This window comes from Astatotilapia calliptera, chromosome 4 (assembly GCF_900246225.1).
Source record: "Astatotilapia calliptera chromosome 4, fAstCal1.2, whole genome shotgun sequence".
Lineage (NCBI taxonomy): Eukaryota > Metazoa > Chordata > Actinopteri > Cichliformes > Cichlidae > Astatotilapia > Astatotilapia calliptera.
This window is the reverse complement of record NC_039305.1, coordinates 13,205,488-13,224,198: the sequence shown is the minus strand read 5'-3', so window position 1 is coordinate 13,224,198 and position 18,711 is coordinate 13,205,488. Positions and strand designations below refer to the sequence as shown.

The 18,711-nt window shown below is 40.8% G+C and overlaps 1 protein-coding gene across 2 annotated transcripts; it reads left to right on the top strand.

Moving 5' to 3' along the window:
- Nucleotides 1–385: 385 nt before the first annotated feature.
- Nucleotides 386–16,843, top strand: usp36 (ubiquitin specific peptidase 36). Of its 2 annotated transcripts, none has more exons than XM_026164881.1 (20): nt 386–526; nt 4,171–4,436; nt 4,591–4,812; nt 5,263–5,373; nt 7,710–7,812; nt 7,890–7,957; nt 8,527–8,597; nt 8,705–8,787; nt 9,339–9,450; nt 9,548–9,688; nt 10,209–10,309; nt 10,407–10,545; nt 10,655–11,017; nt 11,309–11,533; nt 11,993–12,108; nt 12,270–12,965; nt 13,241–13,449; nt 13,681–13,866; nt 13,963–14,078; nt 14,673–16,843. In XM_026164881.1, the coding sequence occupies exons 2-20, from the start codon at nt 4,184–4,186 to the stop codon at nt 14,802–14,804; spliced, it is 3,447 nt and encodes a 1,148-aa protein (XP_026020666.1). In that variant the 5' UTR covers nt 386–526; nt 4,171–4,183; the 3' UTR covers nt 14,805–16,843. The 2 variants fall into 2 exon arrangements, with proteins under 2 accessions (XP_026020666.1, XP_026020665.1); XM_026164880.1 differs by having other exon boundaries at nt 387–526; nt 13,238–13,449.
- Nucleotides 16,844–18,711: the final 1,868 nt, after the last annotated feature.

The following is an 18,711-nucleotide window of genomic DNA, read 5'->3' as shown; positions in this document are numbered from 1 at the left end:
TTTCACTGTAGATTTTAAATGCGTTACTATTCTAACATTAAAATGTCCTACTCTTAGGATAACACTGCTGGTCTTTGCAATGACAATCGAATGAAATGCAATCTTAGAAAGAAAAGCAAATGAAAAAGCATCATTAAAAATGTAAAATGGGGGGGGGGGGGGGTTGCCCTCCTCTGGGAATTTTCATGAGCATGAGTAGCGGTGTGATTCAGGCCCTGCCATGTTTCCGCGCGTTTTTGTTGTTATATAAAAACATAATCAGGTATCGCGCATCAATGGTAAACAGCGTTGGCTGGAAGTCACGTGTAGCCCTCTCCCGACAGATCGACGTCACGTTAAGCGCCGATTGGCTGAACCTTTCGGCTACAGCGTGACCTGTGCTCTGATTGGTCCGTGATTCCTGTCAGTCATTTTTTTTTCTATCGCCCTCTCATAATGCAGCATGGGCGAAAATACTAGATTGAAGAGCTTCATCTGAGGAAGCAGAGGCTTCTAGTTTAAATTATTTTGTCCCGTTGAGTGAAAGGTAAGTGAACGGAAAGGCGTATTCGTGTAATATCTGTTCGCTGCTTGTTTACGTGGTGCTGTCGTTGGGCTAAGAGGCGAGATGTGGCGGTTAGGGAGGTTTGTTAGCTACCTGGGTGCTGGGATGCTAACCACATTGCAGCACTGAGGGAGGCTGGCTGGCTTTCGCCACGTTAAGCTAGCTTGGCTGCTAACCGCGTTGCTCCACTGTTAAACGATTGAATAGCAGAACACGAATCAGTCGACAGCAGGGACAGATAAACGATTAAATATCGAGCAGTTGCGATATTTAGCGACGCTTCCTGTATAAATTTTAAACGGTTCAGGGCGAGATTAGCTGCGGCTGTAGATAAGCAAACTAGCATTCAAGCTTTGGTGATTGGCCCATAGTGGTGGGACCAGTAGGTGAGCAGCTACACCGGCTACTTCATGGAGCTCTTAACGACCTTTAGAAAAAACAAGACCTCAAACTAGCTTAAATTATGCGTCCAGGTAGATTTATAAGCAGGTCAAAACAATAAGCTGTGGGATTTAAGAAGTGAAATCTCTACACTTTGAGTGTGCTTGTGGGAGTGTGTTGAAGCGAGTGAGTAGCTTTTTGTAGATCTATATATTAAACCTGGAGTAGTCCAGTTTTGGGTTTTTTTTTGGTGTCATTAGACAAACCTTTGCAGCAAGTTCTAAGAGTAAGAGTGATCTGAACCCTCAGTTTTAAAAACATATAGGATGGCCCAATGCTCCTCTAGTGGTGGTGGGTGACTTAGATATGGGAGAAGGTGAGGGCTGAATGCATGTTTTCATATTCTGGTGTTTTGTTTTAATAGTTTATGGATTTTTTTTTCCTCTGTCGTTTGAGTAGTAGTTGAGAATGAATTATTTCAGGGATAAATTATGCTGAGTAAGTAATGTTAATTATCCAAAGCTTCTGTGGCTCAACAAGACAATAAATAAATAAAACATGTAAAGCTACCCGCTGTGGTGACCCCTTGTAAATAAATGCCCTTTTTTAATGATATATTGCCTCATATATATATATATATATATATATATATATATATATATATATATATGCCTCCTATATATTCAAAAAGAATCATTTTTTTTAAAATGTTCTCATAGTTTGTTTTGTGTCATAATTCAACATTTTTGGTAGCCCTTGAAGTCACCTGCATCCAGCAGTAGTTTAGGCAGGATATGTGCACGATCTATGTATGCATAGTTTACGAAATGCAAATAAAGAGTCAGTATTGGGTAATGCAAGTATTCACTGGAGGGTACTTGAAAGTAATCCCACTGTCTCTACATTTTTTTTATTTTTTTTATTCTTTGTTTAAATATTAGTAGCTAACATAATTTGCTATTGACTGTCCATAAAAGCACTTAATAAACTAATTCAGCTGCAATCTATCCTACAAAAGTAAAAGCTAGTTTTGGTTGCTCACTTATTCGGAAAGGATCGCGCCGCATGTTTACACAGGATGCCCTTCGTGATGCAATCCCAGAAGGAACTCTCAGGATCAAACTGAGGTTCTCCGAACTTTCACTGTGCAATATGGAGTCAATCTATCCTTTACGAGTCAGTTTTCTAAACATCTAAATTTAAGTTCAATATCAGTTGTGTTCCTACAAATTGAATGAAATATTTTCATATCAGTGTGAGGATTACCTTTTAAAATCGGAAACAACCAGGTTATAAGTTTTTAAACCCCTGTAAATAGGCTTTAAGTCGTATTGTTTAGTTTGACATTGCACTACATATTGATTACATAGGCAAAATGGCTTAACAAGACCTTACGCTTAATGACTGTCTGCCTGTGTACATCCCTTCCTTCATTGAATGGAATAGCCCTTTATTGTCATGGTACATGTACAACGAAAAAGGCAAAGGGCATTGATGGAAAGTGGAACAGAAAACAAAGCCATGCTAACATAAATTACCACATAAAGTGAAAACTTATTAAAGTTGGCTTTAAGATATCTGAAGTACTCTTAACATTAAAAAGCTTTACCAGTGTAATTTTATGCTTGATGTAAGCTTGAGTTGACAAGACGAGGAATTGTATTTGTTTTATTTTTGGATGTAATCGATTTTCTTTTTTTTCTCAAATTAAGCATCGGTGTAAGTAATTATTCCCAGATTATCACTGTTTGTGAAAACCTTCACTCACCTTAAAATGACCCGTGTCTTAAATAGCATCATTTGTTAGTTATGCAACCAGCATATCCCAAACAGCAGTCAGAAAGTTTCTGTGTTATCAGTAATGTGACACAATCGGATTAAACATCCGTGTTTTGGTCAGCGCATCAGCAGAGCTGCCTGTTTGGACGGTTGCATCACTGCAGTTAGCTCCCTCTCCCTGTGGGCTCTGTGCTTCTTAGTTGTATCAGTATCAGCAGCACGTGAAGGTCAGCATGCCCTTGTGCATACAATGCATGTTCGGCCCTCCTTCCCTCTTCATGACGTCACTGCCTACTCTGATGAGTAAGTCGTAGTGCTGTATTGTCTCTATGATGTAGCCTTCGCTTCTGTTTGTTTGTTTTTTTTTCCTTAGATGTTTTGTTGTCTTTATCTGGGGGGGACGGTATCATTTGTATGGGTAAACTGAGAGAAGATTGAATGTTTTACACACTCACCATCAAAATATGGCGTTGCTATGCTGTGTAATAATAGCTTACTCGTAAGTTTAAAAAGTAAGTCACAGGTTCAGCGATTGATAGTTGAATGTGTTACTCGAGGGATTGCAGGTCACCTACTCTCCGACCCTCTAATGCTCCCGTAGTTTGGAGTTGCTCTCTGTTAACTGCAATGATCAGCTGTGTAAACAATGTGTCACTCTTTCCTTTGGACTTTGATCTCCTCATTTCTTCCCGCTGCAGTCAGCCGGCCAGTCAACTTGATCGACTAACACCCTTCATCAGCTGTTTAGTTTAGCAGCCTGAATCAGAGCTCCTTTACAGCTGCCTGGTGTAAAGCAGCAGTTCTCAACACTAAAATGGTCTTTGTGTACATTAAGCTGCTTTTTATGTGTAGAAACAGTACATGGAAAACACTTTTAGGTTTACTGTTATTACTTGTTACTGTAGATCTCTAACTGTTGTGACAAAATTTAAGGAGCTACAGCTTTGCTGATTATGCACTCACTGGAGTCGAGAGGATGACAAAAAATTTGATTAGGTCAAAATGTGACTTGTATAAATGTAATTTGGCAGTTAACTACAGCTGCTCACACCTTATGTGTAAGCATAAATGCTCTCCCTCTCCTATCCCATACACTCCCCCACCCTATGTTACATCTGATGCCTTGCATAACTGCAGGGACAGCTGCCAAGACCCAGCTGGAAGCACTCAGTCCTTATCTCTCTTGTAAGGTGATGTCAGAAAATGTGCCTAGAGAGGTGCCCACTGGAGGGCAAACAAACGGGCTTAATTTATTAACTATGAGAGCAATTTAACTTGTATTTGCAGGTTTAATTTTGCTCATGTTTAACTCTGAAACAAAGTAATTTTGTGTGAGCATTTTTTGCAGATATAAAAAAAAAAAGGATGGCATGTCATTGATATCATTGAAATGGTACATTTTTATTTTTATTTTTTTGTGCAGTCTTGAGAAGTGATGCTGACACTCAATCTGTTTGTCCCCACAGTGATGTTCCAACAATGCCGATAGTGGATAAACTCAAGGAGGCTTTAAAACCTGGCCGAAAGGACACAGGCGATGAGGGTGACCTCAACAAGCTATTGGCCTCTTCTGCCAAGAAGGTCCTTTTGCAGAAAATAGAGTTTGAGCCTGCCACCAAGGGGTTCTCCTATCAGCTCGACAGCCTAAAGAACAAGTATGTGATCCTCAATCCTAGGACTGAGGGTGCTACAGCACAGAAAGCTGCAGAGCCTGCTCAAATTAAGAGGCAAGGTAAGCTCTCAAAATGAACTGAAAATTGAGCAGAATTTGATGGCCTGACATTTTCCATGTTTGACCTTTTGTTCTTTGATGCTTACCCTGAAAGCTCAGTTCTGGCGTTCTGTCCTCGGCTAATGCCACAAAATTGCCTGTACCCCTTCTTTAGTCTTAGAGAATGTGGTCGGGGGCCAGAGCGATGGGATCCCTGCTCCGCAGAAGATGCTCTTTCCGGGGAACAAGATCACCCTTAAGTGGGAGCGTGTGTACAGGGTGGGAGCCGGCCTCCATAACCTTGGAAACACCTGCTTCCTCAATTCCACAGTGCAGTGTCTCACCTACACGCCGCCACTTGCCAACTACTTACTCTCAAAGGAGCACAGCCGTGTCTGTGAGTAGATTTACTATCCTATTTACTTATTTTTTTTATTTTAAACACTAACAGTTTCTCACACAGTTTGGGGAATTACTTTTACCTGGCCTATATCCCTGTGTGTGCCTGAAGAAGGAAAAACAAGAAGTGTAGCTTCATTTGGTTCAGCTAGTTTATTTTGAGCTCCCAATCATCCAGGGATTTCCTTACCTGGATGATTGTGCATGCATCAAGACATTTATTATTTGGAGCGTTTTTTTTTTTTTTTGTTTTTTTTTTACTCGTTTTGATCATCTCATTCAAACAGACTCTATATAAAAGATTAACATATTGTAATATCAGCAGCTGGTTTGTGGAATGCCTTTTAACCCCTTAAATTTGAGTTAAAGGTATTGTTTTTGTATTTAATGCTAACACCTGCTTATACTTTTATGTTATTTGTAACTCCTCTTCCTCTTTGTTGTTCAGGTCACCAGTCAGGCTTCTGTATGATCTGTGTAATGCAGAACCATATCATCCAAGCCTTCGCCAACACAGGCAACGCCATTAAGCCCGTCTCCTTCATCAGAGACTTAAAAAGTAAGATCGCCCTCCTTTAACAGTGCCTGAGCAGTTTATGCCTTCTAGGTTTATCTCAGACGTCACATTTATTGGTTGGCTACTCTCAAGGGTAATGTGTTGCAACAGTGTCCCGTATGACAACAATGGGCAGTAACTGCAGTATAGAAGTGGAGCAGTGAGACTGCAGTTAGTGAATGAATCCCACGTAGACAGTAGCGATGAGGTGTGAGTAGTGCCCTGACACGGCGAGTTACTGTGCTGTAGTTTCATTGCACCCTAGTCCCCTCCCTACCTGGCTGCTTCCTCCTTATGTGATGCTGCAATCATGTCTCCACCTCCTGTGCCTCATTTTCTCTGCCTCCCTCCTTTCCCAATGCCCTTTCTGTCTCCTTGTGACTGCGGGCTTTAGCACAAAAATGTACAGGCCACCTGCTTTCTCCCCCCCATCAGAGCTCAGGATGCGCTGTATGTGTGTTCAGGTTTTTTATACATTGATTTAGCTAGTGGCCTCCTCTGTAGCTTAAAATGTGCCGCTAATGCTGGAACAGTTTAAATGCACACATTGAAATATCAACCTCGGTATTTCTAGTCCAACTCTAAAGCCCATTAATACAGTGCCATATCACTGCACAAAAACAAAAGAGCTTACTGCTGCCGATTCCTGAACTGCCACCAGATCTCACAGCTGAGGTTTCACAAACAAAATAAAAACACGACACACCAGTATTAATGCCCACAGCTTTAACGTCTTCAAGATGTTGCCTCTCTCCTCTCCTGGAAGTGCCTGGAATAGATCATTAGTGCTTGATGTATTATATTCCTTTTTCCCCACTCTCGGGTGACTCATTGTTGTGAATGTGCAGGGGTGCTATGCTGGGAATATGTTGATGACCACATTCTAATAGCTCATCCAGTTTTCCATTAGGAAATAACAGTAGGGTACATTATCTCTACTATGAGACTCTTACTGCAGATTAGACGCCGCTCTGTAACCATAACATGTTTATTGGGTCATTATGCCATGGTCTGGGTGAAAGCTCTAGTTTGATTGGCTGCAGGGTGTACTGTATTTCCTGATAAAGGACCTTTATGTAGTTACAGTGAAACAGCCAGCCCACTGTTTGAAATGAATGTGCTGACCTAACCTGTTTCTATAATAGTTACAAAAAAGTGTGACTGTTAACCTGGGGAAAATGACAACTTGGATGGCTGGAGTGTAGCTAAAGAGACTGGACACAAAGGACAGGAGGTGCTAGTTTCTAAAGGAAGAAACAAAGGACTGCTAGAGTTTTGTACTGTCCAGTTTGCCAGTGTAGGAAGAGTATAGTGCCAGCCTATAAAAGGAGTGGTATTTATCATATTACCTCGACATGCATGTATTTCCTTTGAGTGCCGAGAGAGAGCCGATGAATCGGCTCACTGATTGTTGTACATCACTACTATCTGTATTAGCCATTCACTTTATAAGTGTGCACATGTGCCGTGTCATATTTTAATAGTTAAATGACTATAATCAGTTATTCTTGTTATGAAGACTATAGAGAGAACCTAATTTTACGTTGTGGGCCAGTTCAGTTAAATCTCAGTGGGTCAGACAAATCGGTTAATCACCTAATGACCATTTAAAAAAACCTGATGTGTTCTCCTTAAGTCTTCATGTTTCTGCATTGTAAAGAAATGCTGCTGTAGTAAATGAAAGTAAAAAGCATTGCTGTTAGACTTTGTCTATAAGAAATAAAGTTGTAAACATTAAAAGCACTTGTAACTCCTTCCTGATCTTTGACGTGTAATTAAAACAACAACAAAAATAAAAAAAATAATAGAAAAAAATCTTTGAATTAACAGCAAAATTCAGTTTTTACATTTTGTTTGTGTATAAATAAAAACATTTCTGTAGAAAATTATGGAAAACAATAACTTTTCTGTTATTTAATAATGAAAATATTACTTCAATTTGTGACCTTTAATGGTTTACTTTGGTGTCTATCAGGCCATAAGTGATAAGCTGTCATGCTATAAATAAGAAATGAATTTTTTGTTAGGTTTTTTTATTTTTAATGAACCTCTACAGTTTCTTGCTTTGCTTTCACTTATTGTCAGAAATCACGATATGTAACAAATGTCTGTGACCTCAGTCAGATAATCTGGGTAGTCAGTGGTTGATCTATTTCTTTAATGAGCCTGTGGGTCATTGCAGTTCATCAACATTTTATCAAATACAAGGAACATTATTGACAAGTTGGAAAGTGAGAGACGCCTTTCTCTGAGCCTCCCTGTCTCAGTAAGTGCGAGGCTAGAGGAAAAATGTAACTCTGGTAAAGCATGAAATCTGACAGGCTCTTTGTCGTCCACAGAAATTGCAAGACATTTTCGCTTTGGTAGTCAAGAGGACGCCCATGAATTTTTGCGGTACACCATCGATGCCATGCAGAAAGCCTGTCTCAATGGCTATCCGAAGTAAGGATTTATGCTTCTTATGATATTTGTTTAGTCATTAGTCATTACATGAATAACTTTTGTCTTTGTGTTTTTAGGCTTGACAGGCAGACCCAGGCCACGACACTGGTTCACCAGATCTTTGGAGGTTACCTCAGGTCAAGAGGTATTGACTGATGAATAAACACGCAGCTCAGATTAAGTCTTAATGGTTTGATGCAGGTTAATACTCAATATACTAAATTAGGCTAATATAATCTTTTTAGTCATGCATGGAAAACAGAGAGGTGTCATATGTGTGTATCTTACCTTGGCTTAAGATGCAGGTATCCTGTGTAATTATTTTATTTATTTTTTTAGAAAAAGACACTACATTGTCAAAATTTATTTAACTATTCAATCTCTGTGTTTTACTTAAGAACCCACTGCTCAAATATTCTAATTTAAATTTAATTTAAATCTTATTAAAAGAGACATTCATTATGATTAACTTTCATATTGAAAGTGAGAGGTTAAGGAACAGAGTTTCGCTTGTTCTATAATGGAAAAATAGAAACGAGTTAAAATGTAAAAGGAATTTCCCCTTAAAGTTTGCTCTAATAGTCAGATGAGGTTGTTTGAGGTGCCTGACAGTTTCATGTTTACAGGAAATTGAACTGAGGTTGCTGCAGCTTCAACAGATTTTACTTACAAGTACTGTCAGAAGAGTGAGACTTGTTTTTTTTTGCCTTTCAGTAAAATGCTCTATTTGTAAAAGTGTCTCAGATACGTACGATCCTTACCTGGATATCGCCGTTGAGATTCGGGTATGTTGCACGATATCTCCTTATTGTATAACGTTTATTTTCATGGAAATGTTCATGTTTCTGTCTTTGGAAAGTTTGGTAACGTAATTTCTGTTGTGTTGTTTTAGCAAGCAGCAAACATAGTGCGAGCCTTGGAACTGTTTGTTAAACCAGATGTTTTAAGTGGAGAGAATGCCTACATGTGTGCCAAGTAAGTTCCCCTCTCATGTAGTCAGAAATGATTCAAAATACTTTCACCAGACACTTCATTAGGTACACCTTGTTAGTACTGGGTTGGACCCCATTTTGGCTTCAGAGCTGCTTTGATTCTTTGTGGCACGTATTCAGCAAGGTGCCTCTTGGGCCATATTGACATGATGGCATCACACAGCTGCAGATTTGTTGGTAGCACATCCGTGATGCAGATCAGTATAACTGCAGTAGCTCAGTAGTTTCCGAAATAGACTGGTTGTTGATGGCAGACGGGCCAAACCACGTTCAAAGTAATTTAAATCACCTTTCTTCTCCATTCTGATGCACAGTTTCAACTTCAGCAGGTCGTTGTGACCATGTGTACGTACCTAAATGCATTTAGTCGTTACCATGTGAATGGCTGACTAGATGTTTACATTAAGCAGTTGAACAAGTGTATCTAACAAAGTCAGTGGTGAGTGTAAATCTTAAAATTTTTGGGGAAAAGGTCTTAAAATTAAAAAAAGATTAAAGAGTGTCGTCATAATTTTTATTTTTCGTCCTCTTCAGGTGCAAAAAGAAAGTGCCGGCCACCAAGCGCTTCACAGTGCATCGAACATCCAACGTACTCACCCTTTCACTGAAGAGGTTTGCAAACTTCAGCGGTGGAAAAATAACAAAGGTTAAAGAATTTTCACGACACGGACTGATTTTTAGCAAAACTGCCTCATTCCTCTATATATCTCACACCTTTCTGTCATTTTCTTCTTCTTTTTCAGGATGTTGGTTACCCAGAATTTCTAAACATCCGCCCTTACATGTCTCAGAGCTCAGGCGATCCTGTCATGTACGGCCTCTATGCTGTTCTGGTGCATTCAGGCTACAGTTGTCATGCTGGACACTACTACTGCTATGTGAAGGTAAGACGGTATAGATAAACAATCTTTTTAGTGTGCGTGTGACAGGAACGTGAAGGAAAATTGGCTTTAAAAATCCTTCCACTCCGTCTTGTGGATTCCGATCGGGAAAGGTGACAAATTAGGTGTCAGCGATCTGAATTTAAAGTTCCTTTTCTACACTGTTTGTGAAAGCTTGTTGTGAAACCTTCCCATTAATACGTCAGTTTTGTGGAGTCAGAAGTGACTATATGTGGACAAGAGAGTGGATTGTTAATAGCTTACCATAGCAGACCTGGATAACAAGCTGTATCCATCGAATATACCAGTACAACACATTTACACAGATAGCTGCCAGTTTTTGCCAAATATCGATCTTCACCAAAAGTCAGGGTCACATTGGTTTCTCTCAGTTCCTTTTTAAAAGCTAAAAGTTAACAAATCCCTTTCACAGCTAAACTAGTGATTAAGATTTGAGAGCTTTAGTTATCTTTACAGGGAAAATGGCTTTATTTTATGTTTCTTCCCTCTTTTATCCTCACAGGCAAGCAATGGACAATGGTACCAAATGAATGATTCAATGGTGCACTCAAGTAACATCAAAGTGGTCTTGAACCAGCAGGCTTATGTGCTTTTCTACTTGAGGTGAGACGGTAGCGAGTGATGCAAGAGATCAAAAAAGATGTCTGTACCTCCTGGATGTGCAGTCCAACAAACTAGAGTCTGTGTTTGTGTGTTAAAGGATACCTGAAACCAAGAAAAATGCAGATGGGCAGACCACCAAGCAGGGGATGTTGTATTCCGGGAAGAATACGGCACCATCGGAACAGATAAAGAGGTCCAACTTGAACGGGCCTCTCTCTTCCCCACAGGTGAAAAAGGTATAAGAAATATTTGGCTTTTTGTAAAATAGTAAATGTATGTGTTAAACTTTCTAGCTTTTAACATTCTGGATAAAAAATGTAAGAAAAGTCCTCGTTTTCTTGATAGAAACTTGAGCCAGCCCAGCTGCGCAAGATCCAGTCGATGGACGGTGGTTTGGGTTTGCCCATTTCCAGGAACGGTGTGAGCACTCAGCCACAGCCCCGACTGTCCAACTGGACATCCTCTTCCAACGGTCTGCCAAAGCTGCCGGGTGGACCCGCAGTTATAGAGGAACCTTTCAAGAAGGTGAAGAAGCCCTCTTCGCAGAGCCAGCTGCCATCCCGCAGCAGCACTCCGACCCCTTCCAACAACGGGGTCAGCAGAACGGAGGGAGATAAAAAACAAGGTGGAGAAGGCAGAGGCATGGCAGCGTCTACCTCATTTAAGTCTTTGTCTGACTCCTCCTCTGCTGACACCACTGAGTCAAAGGTACGGTATAAAGTCAACAAGCATGAATACAAATGTTACATTAAGGGTGAAATCTTGACAGGGATTTTTAATTTTGATCATCAGGTAATAAAAAATACTCAAAATATTTGAGTGCTGTGAAAAGCAGTGGCATTTCTTTAGGGAAACATGCTTTCCTACAGAGATTCAGTCTACAGTAGCATGAAAACAAGGATTCTCTCACATTTCAGAAGCCATGTTTGATGTAAAAGATCAGATCTGCAGCTTCACAAAAGCATAACCGCCACCTGTGGTTTTCTCTCTCTGGACCAGGACTCCGTTGGTCCCAAAAGTGCACCAGTAGGAGAGACTCCCTCCACTCCTCGGAAAGGCTCCAGCGGCCTGGCGTCTCCAGCAAGGAGCGTGGAGCGCTCTCAGAGCACAGAGGAGCAGAAGACGGCAAAAATTAAACCCCCGGCTCTCGGCAACATCACATCTGAAGCCACCAGCACCATGTCACCTCCACCTGCCAAGAAGCTTGCCCTGTCGGCCAAGAAGGTGAACGTCATCCCCATCCACAGCAGTTGCCTCACTTCCTGTCTTACTACAAACTCATAATAATTCTGCTTCCTGTCGTGTAACGCCACACCTGCTGTCACAAATTGCACCGTTGATTTCAATTAGTCTTTTTTATTCAGGCAAGTTAAAGAGTGGTGTTGTGTTACGTTTTATGCCTTTTATGTAATGTCTTATTTCTCCAGTGTACCGTCTAATCAACCACATGTTAGCACTTGTTTAAAGTTTGTCTTCTTTTCCTTTAGTTTGTTCTTTTTTCCTAATCATTTCTAATTCTTCTCTGCCATACCCTTTCTACTTTGTTTTCCTCTCTCCACCCCCCCCCAATCATCCTTTTAATCACCCTGTTTTTTTCCTTTATTTACTCTCTTCCTTATTTTTGTCACACTCATGGCTATTTTCTTTAGACCACCAAGTTTTTATTTATGTCGATAACTGCAGGCTCGCAGCCGGAGTCCGAACAGCATTGATGTTCTGCCCCGTTTGCCGTCCAGTGACCCCATGCATCAAAATCAACTTAACTCCCTCACCCTTGCCTCACCCACTCCCACTCACAGGTATGTATATGGAAACCTGTTTCGTATTGCGAATACTCACACTAGGCATGGTTGAGTTGTACAGTCCTCTGCCACTTAGGGGGTCAGTATACTCTTAATGTGAGTGTATCCATTCAAATTTTGACACCCAAAAACAAAGACGATCCTTATTTCTTTTCCAGAGCTGATCCATTCCATTCATGTAAAGTCCAATCATCACCTTTAGCCCATTCAACTGGATCCTTCAAACTGCAGAGTCCTCAGAAACAGTCCCTTTTCTCCACACTGCAAAAGCCAAGCGTGAGCCTTCCTCCTAAAACAAACGGTCTTCACTGTCCAGGCCCAAAGAGTCCCAAGTCTTCCAACAAGCTCAACTCAGTGGTTCAAGAACCAGACCTTGACGACCCTCCCGCTCAAAATGTCAAACACAAAAAGAAGAAGAAGAAGCGGCGGCATTCTGAGGTGGAGAGCGTCCCAGAGCCAGTCACATCCCCAGCTCCACAGACACAGTGCACTGCAGCAGAGTCCGATGGCGAGAAGAGGTGCAAGAGGAAAAAGAAGAAGCGAAAGCGGCTGGACGAAGACGGAGAGAAGGCGAAGGAGCGGGCGTGTGTCTCGTCTCATTTGGACACGTCAAGCCAGGAGGAGGACTGGTGTCAGAGTGGCATGTGGAGCCTGACCCCTCAGTCTAGTGCAGAAGAGTCTAAGAAAAAGCCTCAGTTATCCGCTACAACTCCATCGCAGTGTGAGTCAAACCGGAAAAAGCAGGAAACGGATTGTGTGTTGAAGAAGAAGAAAAAGAAGAAAAAGAAAGACAATGTGGGTCAGTCAGGAGACGCTCTGCAGGATACAGTGTCTGCACGCTCTACAACAGAAAGGTTGGTTCGAGTCTGGTTATGTTTGTTCTTCACCTGAAGTTGAGTTCGTGTGTAAAGCTCTCAGAAAGTCTACATTACTGGCTTGACTCTAGGAATCAAGAACTTTTCTAAATGTGTTATCATTATTCATAACTCTCATAAAGGACTTGAAATAAGATTCTTTTTCATTAAATATTTGATCTTCTCACCCTTAAGGGTTAAGAGTGAGACAAAGTAGTTGCTTCTGCTATATGCCTTTCATTACCTCGATCTCTCATCTGCTTTTTCCCCAGAAGCAGTTCTGAGATGAAGCCCACAGGGAGCCAGAAAGATACAGGAGATTTATTAAAAGTAAAAAAGAAATTAAAAGTGAAGAAGAGGCTAAAAGAAGAGATGCAGCAGTGGGAGGAGAGCAAGCATTGTCCTGATGCTGAGACTGAAGCATCGGAGCCCCCGTACAAAAAGAAAACGATGGAGAAGGACAGAATAAACAAAGAAAGCACAGGTGTGTGAGCGAGAACTTAACATTACATCGATTACCTGTGGAGTGTCAATGTAAAATTTTGATTGGAGCCATTTGACAAAATCACTTTGCACCTCTGCAGCCTTTCAGCCTTTCTGTGGAGTGACCAGTCATTCTACTTTTGTGCAGAGTGTGACTCATTGCATTTTGAGAATGTCAGATTTAATCACAGTTCTGTGATTTTGTTTTGTTTTGTTTTTTCTCAATTCCCAGCCACAGTGGTAGTGTGGGACAGCCAAGTGAAGGACGGCTACAAGCGCAGCGTGGCACCAGCGGCTGATGGAAGTACATCGGATGGCTCGACCCGCGCCGCACCCGTAGCTTGGGATGGGAAAAAGACGAGTAGTGTGGTAGAAGAGCTGCTCAGGAACGCGTCGGATAAAGCCTACGGAGCCAATGGTGAGATGCAGAGTCATATTTGTGTTTTTAAATGCAATTTTAAAGAAAATGTGTTTTTAAAGACCCTAAAGGGTGTCAGTGTCTTGTCTTCACTAGTCCTCAGTTGGGATGGTGAGGTCTCTGCTGTCAGCAGAGATGCCATTGAAGATGCCCGCGATGCCAGGTGTGACACTGTGATCGACGAGTGGGATGAAGACTTCGACAGGGGAAAGGTGAGGGGTGAAATGCAACATGAAAAAAGTCATTGTCTGTCTGTTCAGTTCACAAGAATCTGTACTGCTGCATTAGAATTAGTTAGATTTCAGTGAAACTTGCACACAGTGATCACCTAATGGGTCTTTACTCAAAATGTGCATGAGGTCAAAGTTACATTTGTCATTTCACAGGCAAATTTAGTGCCACTAACCAGACTTTTTATTGTACTATTCTTAGTTAGCGTATTGTCTGTCTTGTCTTAATGTTGGTTTAAAATGGAGCACTGTAACAAAAAATAATTTCCCCCAGGGATCAATAAAGTATTCTGATTCTGATTCAGACACGTTGTTGCTCTTGGGACCTAAACAGTTACTTGTGACACTTTGCATGTATATTGTGCAATCAAGTACGATCCCTGGAAAGATTGTCTAAAAATGTGTTGTTGTAATCTCTGTTATTAAACAACACAGCGCCCCTATTTCTCTCTATGATGGCCAGTTTTTACCCTGCTTTCCTGTTTAGTATTTTGATTATTAACAACTAAAATACTTCTCCGAGACGATATGCAATTATTTAATTTTAATTTTGTCCCCTTTTCCTCTTATTAACAGGTGAAGAAAGTAAAGCAGTATAAAAGAGAGAAGTGGAGAGGGGCCAGCAGCATGTTCCAGAAGATTCAGGACAGGCGGAACAAGTGGTCTGTAACACCCGGAGGGAAGAGAGTTTTTGGAGTCCGACGCTGAGAGTCCAGATTGCTGCTGAAGTCTTGCTGACTTGAAATTGAGACAGAAAATACTTTTCTTACCAAACTCATTTACCCAATCTCTCTCTCTCCCTCTCTCTCTCTCTCTTTTTTCTTTTGTCTTTTGTTTGTTTAATCCCCCATATTCAAGAATAAGATATGTGCCAAAAGCAGTACACATTACTGTATCAGCAGTCTGCCAACACAACTTTTAAACTAATCAATGTGAAATATTGTTTTCAGCAGACAGCTGAATTTCACTATCTCCCCTTTAGATGCCGCCATGAGCAGCTTAAAGTTTTCTATGCATTCAGTATTTAATTGAAAATCCTTACATCACGAACATCACGTCAATATCGCGCTAGATTTGTGTCCTTTGAGCCCCGATTATTTCCCTGAAAATGTGCTACCTTGAAATACAAAAAGCTTTACCGTAATTGTGAAAGGTAGGCTGTGACTCATTGGCCTCGCTGAAAACTGCGCTGAAAACGCAATCTGAGCAAAAAAAGTGACTTTTTTAACAAAAAATGAAATTATTCTATGTCAAATAACAAAGCTGGACTCATTCATTATTCTTGTTTTAGATTTCTTAAATATTTTTATGTTATTATTATTTTTTTCTCATAAGTTGGGATTTTATTTTGTACTCTAGTGTCTGTACCACACTGCTTCTTTTTAAGGACCGAGTTTTGCCTGCATATTGTTGGTAAAATTGAGGTTTAAAATAGCCACTGTTTCCTCATTACGCATGCCTAAACTGGTTCAAAACCCATTTTAAATGAAGGGTCGTTTGTAGTTGCGCAGTTCTTGTTACACACGTGATTTTTCCCTTCCTTACCAAGTTCAGCTTTAATGTTAATACATTAATAATACAAAGGAATGCTCGGTGTCATCGATATGGAGGAAACGCATCGGATGCTGTTAGTTTTATTTTTTATTCATGAGTTATTGTTTTCTTACAGCTCGGTGCAATTGTTGTGTGCGTCGTTGAGGCCGGCGTTTCTGGAGGAACTCTCGTTGGCGCAGTTAATTTTCTACTGTGCAGCTATCCAACTATGTAGCTCATCTCATCAGTTCTTCATTTAGAGAAGCTCAGTTTGGAAACATGTTTTTGTTTTCTGTAAAGAAGGAAAAAAACTCCTTCACCACTATACTGCAATTAAAGGGTTACATTTTATACTTCTGGCACTGTGTTATGATGCGATAACTACATGATGAGATCTTCTTGTCCCCTTGTATCTTATACCTCTATGCAATTTTTCTGACAGTCATGCTCGCCGTCTAGAAACTGGGCTGAGACTCAGGAACCCAGAACCTCCTGTATTCCCATCTCCACCCTTGATCAGACCCCATTTCATGTAGGAGTCATCCCTGGACCTAAGCCGCCTCGTTGCATCCTGTACATCCTATAAACAACTGTTTTATACAAAATATATCAGGTGTGGAATCCATCTAATCATCTTGCACCAGTTTGGGCACAGATGTGTAGAGAAACTAAAGTTAAATAAACAAATGCTTTGCCAGTGTAGATTGTACAGTCCATCTTGTGCTACCAGTGTTTCCCCCACCCCGACAACGCTGTAAAGATTTACCCACGCATTTCTTTTCATTCTAGAGATGTTGCCTTGAATTGGCTATAAAAAGCATAGGTTTTAATGTTATAAATATGTAATTTAAAGAAGATCTTTACTGTGCTACTAAATACTCAGAGTAGTCGGTGGGTGTTGAGAATTTATCTACAAGTGTGTTTGTTCAGTTGTGTGTAAGAGAGACATTTGTTTTTCATGCAAGTCCTTCCTTATGTCACTGTAATGTGTACAGTACAAGAGGGGCAGTGTCATTTCCAAAGGATAGCTGTGAAGTGGACTGGCAGATGAACATTTACTGGCGTGAATGGACAGTCCACATGTTTGCATTGATGGTTCCATATTTTGCACCACCTTTTCTGACCAGAGAAGAGAGCTTTCATAATGAAAGTAGCTCTTACCTCGTAATAGCTAACTGAAAAGGTGCAATAAAGTTGTGACTTTTGTGAGCTGATTGTGGGGGTTTTTTTCTCTTTGTCTTCCTCTGCTTTTTCCAAATATACAAATGGTATGTGGGTAAACAGCACAAATAGGGTCAGCATCACTGTTTAAGAAGGGTTCTTTCTTTAAGAAAGTCTGACTTACCAAAAGAGGTGCATGTATGTTGTATTGCCTTTATCTATGGAAGCTGAACCACTTACTGCACTTTCTTGTTAATACAGCATGCTGCTGGTTGGGTTACATTTAAAATGGACCTCAAAACCATTTGTGTACCATTTCAAGGAAACATGGTGCTCAATGCAATTGCAAGAAATTGTGCATGATGTTCAAATTTTGATTTAAACAGATCTGACGAATTAGGGTGAGCTCTGACTGGGAAACCAAAAACTTGTAACCCACAGGCAAAGCTCTAAAGTATACACTGCTTTCTTGTCTTTTTTCTGTCTGAAAAGGACTCTAATCTACAGGATGAACAACCTAACAAGTCCTAAAACTACAGATGGAAACCAGATCTCATTAGCAGGACGTTTACTGTGGGTGATAGATCAAGTCTCTCATTCACTTTTGTATAATCACTTATTTTTGTAATAGGGGGAGATGCTGCTGACCAACTAAGTTGGGGAGTTTTTGGTTTGTTTTTTTTATTTGACATTTCAGACCAACCCATCTTTTACCTCCAGTCTGTGGCTATGATGTATGAGAGATGCCAGTTGGATTTATGGATGCCCAATCCCTTCCAGATTTCTAGGGCTTCCTGAGCAGACTTTGCATACTCTTCCTGTGCTTGGGTGGGATTTGTCCAATTACTCTGGTTTCCTCCTGAATTACAAAAATATGTCAACTGGTGATTCTCAGTTGGCTGCAGGTGTAAATGCAAGGTAGATGAAGCATGCAAGTACAGAATAAAGTGCTGTGTGAATATGTGTGGCAAAGGTAATGTTGCTGCAGTATAGTGTTTTGAGTGGTTCAGCAGCTTCTTAATGCCAACATCATATAATCACATAGCAGTAACCCAATGCATTTAGCCATGTAGAGATGGTCAAGATCACCTGCTGAGAAACAAGGTAAGCATCAGAATGAGGCAGAAATTAAGCTTAAGTGTAAGTTCAATAAGGAGGTATCTGTAGTCACTCATCTGTCTGTTTTCCTGTTTATTCAGCTGCTTTTCTGTTGTTTACAGGACTACTGCTTTCCAATCTCATTTCTGACATCATTACTCTAGTCCAATCAATTCTCGCCTGCCTTCTTTGAGCCAAAAGCCTCGGCTTTGCATGGTTTAAATCTGTGCTCCCTGCCATTCTCCCTTTCAGATTCTCTTTCATGCAACCCACCTCCTCCCCATCTCCACTTCAGTTACCTCAGCCACAGCTCTATTCAAGCCTCAGTCTTCATCTTTACCACCATTTGTGGAGGTCCTGTCTTAAATCCTATCACTGCTGGGATTCTGTTCTGCCATGATGGGTCATTTGGTGTCTAATCGCCCAATACGCTAATTTCTTTATCTCAGTAAATCATGTTTAGCTCTCTCCTTATTGAAATGTGATTTAAGTAATTTCGAACATGGCATGTTGGGGTCAGACCAGGGGTCCAAGGTTCACAGAGAACGGTCAGAAAAACAGCAAATATTTATGAGTGGAAGAAGTAAGAGGAAAAGGACTGCTTCAAGCTGATAGGAAGGCAACAGTAATTCAAATAACCACTCATTAGCTCCAGAGGAGCATCTTTAATTGCACAACATGTAGAGCGTGTTAGCAGATGGACTACAGCAGCAGAAGACCACACCAGGTGCCACTTCTGCACCGTGTTCACTTTATGCCACAAAGGACTATCGTTAGCAGCGGCCACTGAGTTTGTTCTACTCCATCTGTGTTTTTCTCTTGG

What these genes read in the sequence shown, in the direction of transcription:
- usp36 (XM_026164880.1), top strand. Translation starts at nt 4,184, where the DNA reads ATGCCGATAGTGGATAAACTCAAGGAGGCTTTAAAACCTGGCCGAAAG. An exon ending in TAAAGCCTACGGAGCCAATG is followed by an intron (nt 13,867 to 13,962) that starts GTGAGATGCAGA and finishes TGTCTTCACTAG; the next exon opens with TCCTCAGTTGGGATGGTGAG. An exon ending in AAGACTTCGACAGGGGAAAG is followed by an intron (nt 14,079 to 14,672) that starts GTGAGGGGTGAA and finishes TCTTATTAACAG; the next exon opens with GTGAAGAAAGTAAAGCAGTA.